This window comes from Anser brachyrhynchus (assembly GCF_964034855.1).
Source record: "Anser brachyrhynchus genome assembly, chromosome: 1".
Lineage (NCBI taxonomy): Eukaryota > Metazoa > Chordata > Aves > Anseriformes > Anatidae > Anser > Anser brachyrhynchus.
The window spans coordinates 83,593,628-83,605,745 of NC_137694.1; the positions used below are offsets into that span (position 1 = coordinate 83,593,628).

General features: G+C 35.4%; 1 protein-coding gene across 4 annotated transcripts in view; it reads right to left on the reverse strand.

The window, feature by feature from the left end:
- Nucleotides 1-12,118, reverse strand: part of ROBO1 (roundabout guidance receptor 1) — a 702,920-nt gene that overhangs the window by 31,626 nt on the left and 659,176 nt on the right. For 3 of the 4 annotated variants that reach the window (XM_080587354.1, XM_080587355.1, XM_080587357.1), the window contains 3 exons: nucleotides 6,863-7,060; nucleotides 3,445-3,471; nucleotides 723-765 (listed from right to left, as the gene is read on the reverse strand). In XM_080587354.1, coding sequence (XP_080443480.1) covers nucleotides 723-765; nucleotides 3,445-3,471; nucleotides 6,863-7,060 — 268 coding nt within the window. The remainder of the gene's footprint in view (nucleotides 1-722; nucleotides 766-3,444; nucleotides 3,472-6,862; nucleotides 7,061-12,118) is intronic. The other variant, XM_080587356.1, reaches the window with a different exon arrangement.

The following is a 12,118-nucleotide window of genomic DNA, read 5'->3' on the forward strand; positions in this document are numbered from 1 at the left end:
ACCTGCCTTTTTGCTAAAACTGCTATTTTGCCTCCTGAAGAAATCTCCATCTCTATATGGGAAATTTAAACTACTGTTTTGTCCATTGCCATTCACTAATAACGTAAACCCAGTAAACATATTTCAGTTAAACCTTCAGTCTTGAATGGACTTGGTTCTCAAAGTAAGGGGCTTTAAATTAAAAGTCTACTTGTCTCCCTCTCCTTCAGTGTACCATCTCTTCAAGTAATGCTTTAACTGTTTTGCATTCATAGCAAGAGTTTTTCTTAAAAAGTCAGTTTATAAGCTCTTTGTGTCTTCAGCACATTCTTCCCATAAACGTTTTTTTTCTTTGTAGCATTTGTGAACCAGCTGTATTTCTTAACCTTCATAAGTGCCACGACTTAATTACTTTTACTCCCTTAATCAGCTGTTAAATCAGATACTTATTTTGAAGTTAAAGTGCTCCCTCTGCTGCTTATTTTTTGAGGTGCAGTTTTTACAGATTAACAAAGCAACTCAAGAATACCATGACCCATTCTTTGGAAGTCATCCTAAAAATGCAAACCACATCCTTCTAAATAGTAAAATATATGGAAAAAGTGTATGCATTAATATTATAAATTAAAATGTATATTTGCAAGTTGTTGTTCTGCCATCACTTATAAGGACAATTATACTCCCAATATCTTTAAATGTAGTTGCACATAATTTACAGCTTTAAAAATAAAGCACATAATTACCTGCCTCCACTGCTTACGGCATCTCCTCCCCTCTGATAGGTTACTGAAAGATTTAAATAAAAAAAAATTAAAAAGCATAAAGACTCCTTAAATAACAATATTAAATCTGCCTTTGTTTCATTTCAGCAAAGACAATAAGTGTGCAGTGTTTATACATTAATCATGAGTCTCATTCTGAAAGTTATTCCTTCAAATGTAAGTTTATACGTAATACTAGTGATGCTGGATAACTGCTACTTTTAGCTTCATCAAAGTTTCATATTCCAGTTCTGTTCAGAAAAACACAAACAAATACATGTATCGCTTAAGAAAGCAGGAAGCCATACATCAGGGTGAACTTATCCTTAACATAACTCTGCTGACTTCAGTGGAGTTACTCTGTGGAAGAATTTAGGTCATATATTTCTTTCATGAATGACTAGATGTTAGAGCTTTGCTCTTCCTTATTATTTTGGTAAGATTAAAGAGGTAGCACAATTTTAAAACAGACTTTACTTCCAATGTAAACAATGGCTCATTACAGCTGAATCTTCTACAAAAACATATGCTTTTTTCTGAACATTACTGCACTTTACTCATGGAACAAGCATACTCTAAAAATCCACAGAAGCTTTGTATTTTATAACACTTTACAATTGCATTTAATAGTGATACTTGTTTTTTAAATCTAAAACCTTAGAAGTATAAATCTTGGTAAAAAGTGACTTGCAGAAAGAATACTTCCTAAATTAGTAGGAGCAGTTTTGCTAGCATTTCATAAGCATCACACATTAACTAAGTGCATGACCACATGCTTTATTTGTTGGCATGGATTATGTATCCTTCACAACGAGGTATCATGGATAAAAAAAGTTATGTTACAGGATGCATACATCCAACAAGAAACAGTGCTATATATTTTTTGGGTTTGCATTGGGCTAGGCAAAGGGTTAAGGAGACTGCCTCCCTGCAAATGCTTATGGCTTCTACACTTTTCATCTAGAAATATCTTGGGGGGGGGTGAAGCAGTCAAATTCTGCTCTTTAGAAGAACTCCAAACTGGGAGTCTGCAAGAGAGAGATAAATGCTGGCAGTGATTACAATAACAGGATTAAAATGTAGAATTCCTTGCTACAGGTAAAAGTCTTTTACTGTAGGTAATGCTAAAGAAGAGGGTCTGGTACCATTTAAAGTCAGTGGAACTCACAACTGGGATTGTGGATTGAAAAAGGATTTTTTATTCCTTTAAACATTTCACATACTTCATGTTTTTCCAATTTCTTCTTTAAAAATCTCAGTGCTATTTATTTTGCAGCTCTGACATATCTTATGGAGCTGTGATATTTTCCTTTAATGTTAAGAATCCAACTGAGAAAATGTATATTAGCTAACCTACCAACCTCTGCAGAATTTCAGTAGCATGCTACAATTGTGATTGCAGTAGAAGCTCTCTGTTAAGCCAATTAAAGTAACAGCAAAATAATAATTTGCATTAGTCTCTACTGTGGATCTCAAAGGACTTCAGAAACATTAAGGGCCACTCTGACACATGCTGAACAGTAAGCAACTCCACTGAACATAATACGATGACTTTTGAAACAAGATACAATTCAGTGTGATTAAAAGCATGTGGATAAGAATCTAACCCATTACCACTAGGTCTGCATGGATCAATGCAGATACACATGAGATTGTTTCAGCTGCAGTCACACCTGGAAGGATGTAATACAGCTGCTGTCCACAGGCCAAATTAGTATGGTGATTTTGAGCTATTATTTTGAGCTAAGTATTTTGAGCTGATTTTGTGCAGAGGAAGAGTTAGGTGGCTTTTACCCTGCCTGGGTTTTACATGACCTGAAAGTCTCATAGACCTCCAATGACAATAAGGGATTTAGAACAGAGGAGGAAGATATGACCTGTCATATATATATATGCAGTACAATGGTGGATAGTGAATGTGTTGGATAGTATTCACTGTTGAGGAAAAGCTGCTAAACTCTCAGACTGTGGGACCGACTGAAGGTCCAGTCTACAGAACAGAAAGGCTCTCACTGAAAGTTTTGGTGGGCTATGGCTTGGCATGTGTCATGGAAATATTTCGTACATTTCCAAGCAAAAAGAAAAAGAAGTTGATTTTAAACCCACCCTGAATTTGAAATGCAGCTTTATGTAGAACAAGTTGACTGCTTAAGAGTTTCATAGCACAAATACAGTTTAAGGCAGCAAGCAAAGAAATCTGATAGCACACTTTGATTTCCTGTATCTGCCAAAGCAGGCAACTCTTAGGACACTGGTTTAATGCAGTTTCAGAGGGAAGACAACAAGCAAATGTTTCACCAACTGTATTCCCATCGGATCCCTTACAAGTCAGCATCTGGGCTCTGCTAAGTCATTCCTCCTTCATCAGAAGTGCCTTTGAATCACTAGATGCAGTGTAATGCAAGATTGAGTGTAATGCAAGATTGAGTGTAATGCAAGAAGAGAGCCCAGGCTGAACTGATAGGAGCGTGCTACAAAATGGTATGCTTGCATCACATGACAAAATGGTACACACAAATGGAAAAAAAGTCTCAGCTACAAAGCAAGTATACTCTACTTAGAGAAAAAAATAATGATACCCGTCATTAACGAAATTGTTTTAAACACTTCCAAACAGATGGGCTGGTTATGTCAGAAAAAGAGAAACAGTACCATGAACGCATGCTAAAGTAACAAAGAAGGGGGGAAAAGTGCAAATATATACCTGTTGGTGTGAAGGTAAAAGACGGGACTGAAAAATCAAAACAAAATACAAACTGGTTATTAAGCTGAAGAGAGAAAGGGAAACATACCACATTAGTATAAATCTAGCAGACAGCTGAACATAAAACAAATGCAAATAACTAACCCAGTAGTTCAGTCACATTAATATAGAAATAAATTTGTGATTCAGAAAGAAGCTCGTCTCCACAGACACCACTCTGAAAAAAAGTTTGATACTTGACTATGCTCCTGAGGGGAACAACTAGTTTAACCTTTCAGTATTCCTCAATTTGATATCTTAAGGTTTTCTGAAAATCCTAGTACAAACAAAAACCCTACACTGTTAATCATTTTAGAACGCAGAATGACAAATTCCTTAACAATGCCTTATCAAGGTCCTATTGAATCTTATCTTCAGCTCACTCAGTAAGTGCTCATTATGCTGAATTAACAGGCACACTAAGTATTCAGTAAGAAAATAATAATCATATAAAGTAACAAAGACAACTGCTATTTTACTGTATCTGATTTAAGAAGGGTACCAACTCTCACTGTAAAAAAAGGCACTAAAACCTACTGCAGCAACTCATTTTTGTTTTCAGAGACGAGACTTCTAAACAGATATGATCTTCCTTAAATAATTATAAAAAAAAAGAGGTAAAAGATATCACTAGATGTAACACCTTTCTACCTTTCAATCCATGGCTTTAAGAAGGAAAGGTTAACAAAGGAACAACGACATTGCTTGACAATCTTCATTCTTGTAGCCACTATAAATCCTCTTTGGATCAATAGGGCCCGTAATCCTAATACAGAGTGCTAGCATCTGCTCTTCCTATTAGCACATGCTCCCCCTCCTGTCGAGAAGACAGTATAGTTTTTCTACCACTGTTGGGCAGAAAAAGGTTAATATTGCCCTTTTTCCTCTAATGAAAGCAAAAAAAACCTAAGAGAATAAATAAAATATTCACTAAAAGAAACCCTCAGATGGACTGGCAAACCTGTCACAGAAAGAAAATGTTCTGGCTAAGAAAACAACCATTACTACAATTTTTGCAATAATTCCAAGGTTTTGGGGTGGGGGCTCTAGAGTGCCTTGTTGTTACAATTTAGAAAATGCTGTAGTTTCCCCCCTACTCTTTCCAAGCTAGTTTATTTCCAGGAATATGACAAAAAGCAAAAATGCTCTGATCATTTTGCCCATTTCAAGCTTCATTTATAGTACAGCTCTTTATTGTTGGAATTCCATTGTATTTTCTTTGAGCTAGGCCTTTTCACACAGTCAAATTTAATTTAGCTACATTCAAAAATACAGAACCCTAGTAACAAGCTTTCATTAAAATAGAAAGTGCACTTAAACCAGAGCTATTCAAAAGAGAATCAAGCATCTCAAAATTAATTTGCAATCACGAGGACATGAAAAAAAATCTTAAAATACTGACTAATTACTCGCCAGTGAGCTAAGTACTAATACTAGTTTAGTTTTTAAAGAACTGAGGAACAAAAGAACAGAGGTTCACCTAAATGAAATCTTTACAGCTATCACACAAAGGAACAACTTAATTCTCAGAGCTTCTATTAATAAGCTCTTCTGAGTGTGTAAGAGTACTATTACAATGTGTGTGTGGGAGCAGTGAAGTATTTTAACAGATGTGAGGCCTGAAGCTAAACATAAAAATAAGTCAATAAATGCAAGACTGAAGAAAGTTTGCACTTGAAATGACGACTTGATGCACTGCAGAGTGGCAAGCTACTTTGCAATTTGTATTTCATTAAGAATAGCTTTTTTTCCCCCCCCTTGAGGAATACTTGATAATGGAGATGCATACCCTACTTTTCTGTATATTTTTATAAAAATCCACACCAAATTACACAAAAGATATTTTGTACAGATATTGAAAAACACAGCTGTTTTGAACAATGGCCGATGTCATTGAAGTAACTATTTTTAAGGACAAATTGTATGCCTTTTGCTTAATCATATGTACTGCTTGAAAGCATAGCGATGTTAGTTTGATAGAACTGTAGAAAGGCAGTATGGCAGCATGCTATTAGTAAAACAAAACAGAGCAGTCCGATACAGCAGTATGTCAAGGTTTGTCTTATCTAAGAAATCCTAGAAGAACGAAATTGAATGTGATATTTGTCCTTGATCTCTGTGGTTATAGCTCCACTAAGAGTCTAGAGCTATAGAGCTAGAGTCTACCTAGAGCTTTGATACTTTAATAGCACGTAAGACAACTGAACCCTGCAGTACTCCAAAACAATTTCCAGGTTTCCATTCACTCAGTCACTATTTTTGACACTGCTTCTTTTTCACACCAACACACTACTACTGTTTAAAAACCTTTGTGGTATATTTGCCACAAATATATCTGTCTCACCCATCGCACATTCAGTCTTGAAGTGACTAAAGAATGCAGTTTCATCATGACACCTTTCAGCATAAGGTGCACCTTTTAAGCTTAGGTCTATCTCTTGATTGTCAAATATCAAAACAAAATCTCTCTTTAAAAGCAGGATCTTCCATTTTCTGATTCATTCCAGAATTTATGGTTTTCACTCCATGAGTGCCTACAAGGTATTGCTTTGAGATGTAATGAAGTGCAGCTTATTGAATTCAGCTTTAACTTCAGGACTTAATCAAAAGATTATGTATCAGGAGAAATCACATTTTTATTCTAGAAGATCTTCCAAGCAGAGATTCTAGTTTTGTTTGTCACAGAGTATAGTGTAAAGCACTGCTTGTCCACTGACAATCTGATATAAAAGGTATCGATAACACAAAAATAAAGAATGCTTTAAAACTAGTCCCACTGCTGTCATTGTAACTGAATGCAGATGCAAGATTTGATAGCCCCAGAATTCAGTCCCAGAGAAGGGCCTCACAACAGCATTTATGAAAGGGTTTTGGGAAGTATTATTGACGGTTGTGCTTTTACAAACAGCTCCTTCACCACATTCCCCACGAATATAACAAAATTCAAGAACACGCACCCAAAGCATCACTGTAATTGACACCACTGTTAGTATTCTTAGCAGTAAGCAAAAGACTGAATGAGAGGGACAACGAACAACCATCCAGTTGCTTCCTTTCCAGATGGTATACGTGTCAGGCAGTAAGAGCATATTGGAAGCTCCCAGACTTAAATCCATCTTGTACATTCCTCAATTGTATGAGTATTTTTATGAAAAGCCAATCTAGGTATTTTGCTAAACACTCATACTTTAAGGCCAGGTTAACACACTATGTAAATAACAGCGCTTTCAACATCAGCTGCTGATCCAAACTTTCTGAAAGTATTGAAACAATTTGATAATTCCTGCATCAAATCTTAAAAGAGCAAGAAACTGATGATACAGTAAATAGCCAGTAAAGAGGTATTCAACAGTTAGGTGACTGAAACAGAATATGGCACCTTTTCTGATACCAGCGTAAGTACTAGTGAGTCCATTTCGCTTCTTCCTGTGGCGATATAACCAGATGCTGAAGACCATGAGAATAATCCAACAGGCTGCACCAATTCCAGCAATAAAGGCAGGCTGTTTTACTACATCAGAAATCTGCTGGGCTAAACTGACTTGATCTTCTGAAGACACAGGGTTTCCATGAGAATCTGGAGGAAAAAAAAAAAAAAAGACATCCCAAATCTCCAGTTAATCTGGATGAGCAACTGTAAAAGGCAGCATGAAAAGAACCAACAGAACTGTAGTGCTGTTCTTCAAGGCAATATGCTTAAGATTGCTTTTGAAAATCTCTTTTTATAGGTCTAGGTACAAATAGTTCAATTTTCTTACAAGACAGGTATCTCCAAATCTACTGGGTTTCGTTTGTAGTGACTGCCAAAATCAGACCACTAGATTTTTTTATTTTTTTTTTTAATTTTAACAAAGCAACATCAGTTTGGGATAATCATTCAGAAAGTCAGCAAAAAACAGAAAGTAGACAAAACCACATGTATGAAACATGCTTCATGTGTTCTTAGGGCTCTGTGAACGTGCAGAACTCAGATACACATATGTACATTCTCATAACTGAAAATCATAGAACAATTACAAATTCAAAGTTCATTCATGTGAGGTTGATGTTGAGTGATACATTTTAATTTAGCAGTTCCTGACAGATGACTTAAATATCGTATTACAGTCGCACATACTCTTTGCAGTCTCCCATTTTGATCTGTTAATAAAAGACTAAATATTTAAGAGTACGTAAAGAAGTAAAAGTACAAAATAACCAATTCTGCCCACTTGACATGGATGACTAAGCTCAAGAATGACTAAAAAGGAGCTCTAAATTGGTAAAAAATAGTCAAACAGTCTCATTATTATTGGACACGCAGCTCTCTTCAAATGCTGTTTATCCTTAAAAATATTAAATTAAAATGAAGACTGGGTATTTTTCTACACATTTTAAACTTTTTTTTGCTCCTATAGAGAAAGCACCAACAATAATCAGTCTTTTGTTCTCCTTCTGTACTGTACTTTTGCAAAAACCTTCTAGGAAAGGTAATAAAAATATTCAGTTAATGAACAATGCTTTCTAACTGAAATGAAGCAACTCAAAGACAAAATACTGTCTTCCTGATTTTTTACCACTACAGTGAGTGGTTACTGGAAATTTCATTACTGCACAGAGTGAGGGCAAGAATTTGAAACCTTTACTCAGAGCGGATATTCCTTTACACATTCCACAGCTTAGTCTTTGAAATACCCATTTTTATCCTTGTGTAAATCCCATTTTTTTTTGTTTTGTATTTTTAAATACTATGGGTAGTGACATCATATTCTGAAAGAGATTGGTGTTTTAAGGTGAAAGGTGCTGTTATTAATACTATTAATATAAACTATGAATGAAATTAACACCCATTCACTTAAAAAACAACACCTTTTCCCAAAGGACTAACCAGTGAATAGTTTATTTTATTGAGATACATCTTGTATCTTGCTGAAATAAACCTTAAAAAAAATAAAAGAGCAATACAAAAAGGGTACAAAATAACAATAAACCATACAAAAACCAAACCTCCTCTGGAAAAGGATGAATGGGAAATGGTTAAATTAATAACTTTTTTTTTTCAGTGAAGAATTTGAGATTTCAGTTTTTCTGACATACCTACTTGGCCAAGGAATCACTGCTGCCTTTGACCATTACCTTATTGGAAAATTTATTTCATATTTCAGGTCCCTGTATCTTCTGTGATCCTAAGTGCACTGCCTAGCCTGAAAGTTCAGCAGGCAGACTCATTCTTTTCTTACTAATACACTCTTTGTGTCTGCTGGGTTTATAGATTTCATGCCTATTTGTGCAAGGTTAAGATGGGTTGCTTCAGATTTTATGGAGACAGCCAAGTGAAGTTCCACACAAGTGGCCACATGGGCTTAAACGTATAAAGTATACTGTGACTAATGAATTAAAACTGTCACTTTGTTTCTCATCTTTTGTCTCTTTGCAGCTGAAGCCATATTAAGATATGAAATCTTGCATCATCAGTCTGTTTTCAAAATGAGTAACTCTGCTGTTTCTATATTTTTAAACAGATATACTACCTGACATTTCTTAATGGAATAGAAAAAAGATTTCCAGACAATCCATGGTCCTGAATAGATCTAGAAGACTGATAAATGCTTTTCTCTAATCCTTTAAAAAATATATATTTTAAAAAAATAATTAAAAAAATGCAAATTTAAAAGCCAAATGAGAATGTTTTTAAAACATGTCAGTAATACAACCATAAAGAAGGACAGTACTTTTATATACACAAAATACCAAAGGATCTCTTTGTACACCTATTGTTCTAATTTGTAATTAAGATTCAACTCCTGGTATTATTTTGTTAGCTAGTACAAGCATAATAACTGCATAATAATGTTATTTGCTTTTAAGAGGCTTATGCTACACTGTATATAGGTAGATTGTTACATTACATAGGTGGAGTCGTTATATTAACTGGTATATATTTACATATATGGTGACAAGAAAAATGAGTATGTGTACATGTATATTCATATAAACAGAACGACAAAAAAGAACTTGGAAGGGCTTCCAAAAGGTCACATTTGACCCATGTCCTTCTCTTCTTATGTTCTAAAGATAGAAAGCAAGCTAGATATATAGCAAGGGGAGCAAATCTAGTTAACCCCTCATTACTGAAAAATTCCATATACAATGTGTAGGAAGCCTTTCTTTGAGAAGCGCATCTTCACTGTTTGTAACAGTTCCATGAGATCAGTCAGGAAAAAAGCTCTTGAACGAAAAAAGTACCGTTTCTTCATCCCAGGAACCTTCTGGAAGCTTTGCCTGAGATATAAATGGTTCTTAATCAACATTCCTGTTCCTGCTTGCACTCCTCAGGGAAACATGCCAAAATAATAAGTGAACATAAACATTGTAAGGCAAAGTGCATCTTACTGCCAGAGCAGCAGCCACAGCTTATAACGTACTTGAAAATGCCTCGGAGTTGTTGGAGCAGGCTGATCCCACAACTCCCTGAAACCAGCATATTATCACACTGACTCATCCCCTTGTCTTCTACCCTGAGATAAGAACCTGATCTGACTGTGCTGAAGCTCCACGTTTTAAACTTCAATAAAATCTTGTTACAATTCATGTGGAGAAGAACTGGGACCTCTAACTCTCTATGGAACACTTTCATGTAAATAATGTAAAAATCAATGTTTAAAGTGTTAAATGTTACACAAATGATTAATATAGAATCAAGATTTGAACGCCAAAGATTTAGAAAGGCAGGAAATTCCAGGTTCACAGGTGTGCAATCAACTTGATCTTTGTCCTGTATGTATACAGCCTATAGTATGGTACTTTCCAATACATCTGTCTCATTTAGTATACAAAATGTACAAACAGGAAATAGGAAGATATATATATATATATTTTGTGGACATTGTTAATTTTGGCAACTCAAAACAAGCAAAACACCTGGAATCTGTAACACAATGTCTGATGTTTCCTCAAATACATGTGCATGTTGCAATATGAAAATTTGGTAAAATACTACCAGGTTAAGAATACGCTGCTTTGTAGTTATGCACATTTCCAAAACTGGAAAAAAAAAATACATTTTTGCAATTTAATTTTACAGCATAAAGTTTGTGAGGAGATAGCACCAAGCTAGTTTGGAAGTGCTTGCTTGAGGAAAAAAAAAAAGTCCCTTTTTATCAAGTCCTTTGCAGGCCACAAGACAAAAATATCAACAAAAAGCCCACCATACAACTATCACACTGGAAGCACTTGAAAGGCTAACAGAATAATATCCCTAAAGGCATCTTAGCTACTTCACAAAGCACATCTCCTAAACAAAACAATTAGAAAAATGATTCAATGAGACGTTTGTCTATTTTGTACACTTAAGACATCCCCTAGTTGAAAAATGCACTCAACAATTATAATTGTACAGTCATCTCAATAAAAAAATGCATAGCATGTATTCATACAAATTATGCATTTATGAGTCACATTAACTGGTGTTGTGGGGCCTTTCAGAGCTGGTACCCTGAACAAAATATGTTGCAGTATGTTCCAATTTCATGACTTATCTGCCAACAAGGATATGTTATACAGCAGAGCTATCATAGGTAGCATCACGTCACTACACAAATCTTAGCCAAGAGACTGGCAAAAACCATTTTCATCTGATAATTCTCACCTTTCTGTACAGTGCATTTTTATAATCTATGTCCTGAAGTCACATGTTGTGACAATAAAAATGTTTTATCATATTTCTCACTATGATTTTTTTTTCTCCACAGCACAGTATTATACATACAAGGATTTATAGTGAGCTGTAGAGAGTTCTTATGAAGTATGTATTTTTTCCTTAGCAGCAAAGCTCTTGTAGTCTTTTGTTACGTAAAATACCAACTTCTCAAACAAACAAAAAAATGGTTTTCTAGACCTTGGAAACCTACAGAAAGCTTTACAAGCTTTACACCTATCAAAAAAAAAAATAAAACAAGAAGATGCATGATTTTTCAGCTGATCTCATGATTTTAAGCACTGAAAGGTAATTCTGAATAACAAGCAAGTATATTGTTGGCTTGTCCCAAGTGGCACTGAAGTCTAGGGTACCACAGCTCAGTGAGCTGCTTCATGTCAGCTGAGAGATGGAAAACGAAAGAGCTTTGAAAGAGCTTTTGTACCTGTCTTTGTAACAGGTTAAGTGCATGCACAAGGTCAGTTATCACAGCTCAGCTGATGCATGGTACTATGATTGCACGCCTCAGCTCTCTGAGAATCCAATTTCTCCTGTCCTCCCCTCTTGTTCTGGAAGGCAGCCCTTGAAAGGTGAAACTTCCTCCTGTCACACACTCGGCTGAAACCCTGCCCAGATATATTGCTCACAGTCAAGAACCTGGGAGCATCCTGCACTGCACACAGTCTCAAAAATGAGTTCGCTGCGCAAGAGAGTACACTATACTGGAGGAAAAAAAAAAAGTGTTAAATCTCTTCTTCGGACATTCTAGAGCCAGCTACAATCTAGTCTCATGTTTTTGTAAGAAAAAAAAACCATTGATTTTGATGGAAAAATTCTTCAAAAAAAGTAAGTCAACATCTAAATCGCAAAGTATGTCACCTCTGACATAGTTCCAGAAAAAAAAAAAAAAAGTAGCTATTATACTACTTCAGATATCAAGAATAATATTCCCGAAGGAAT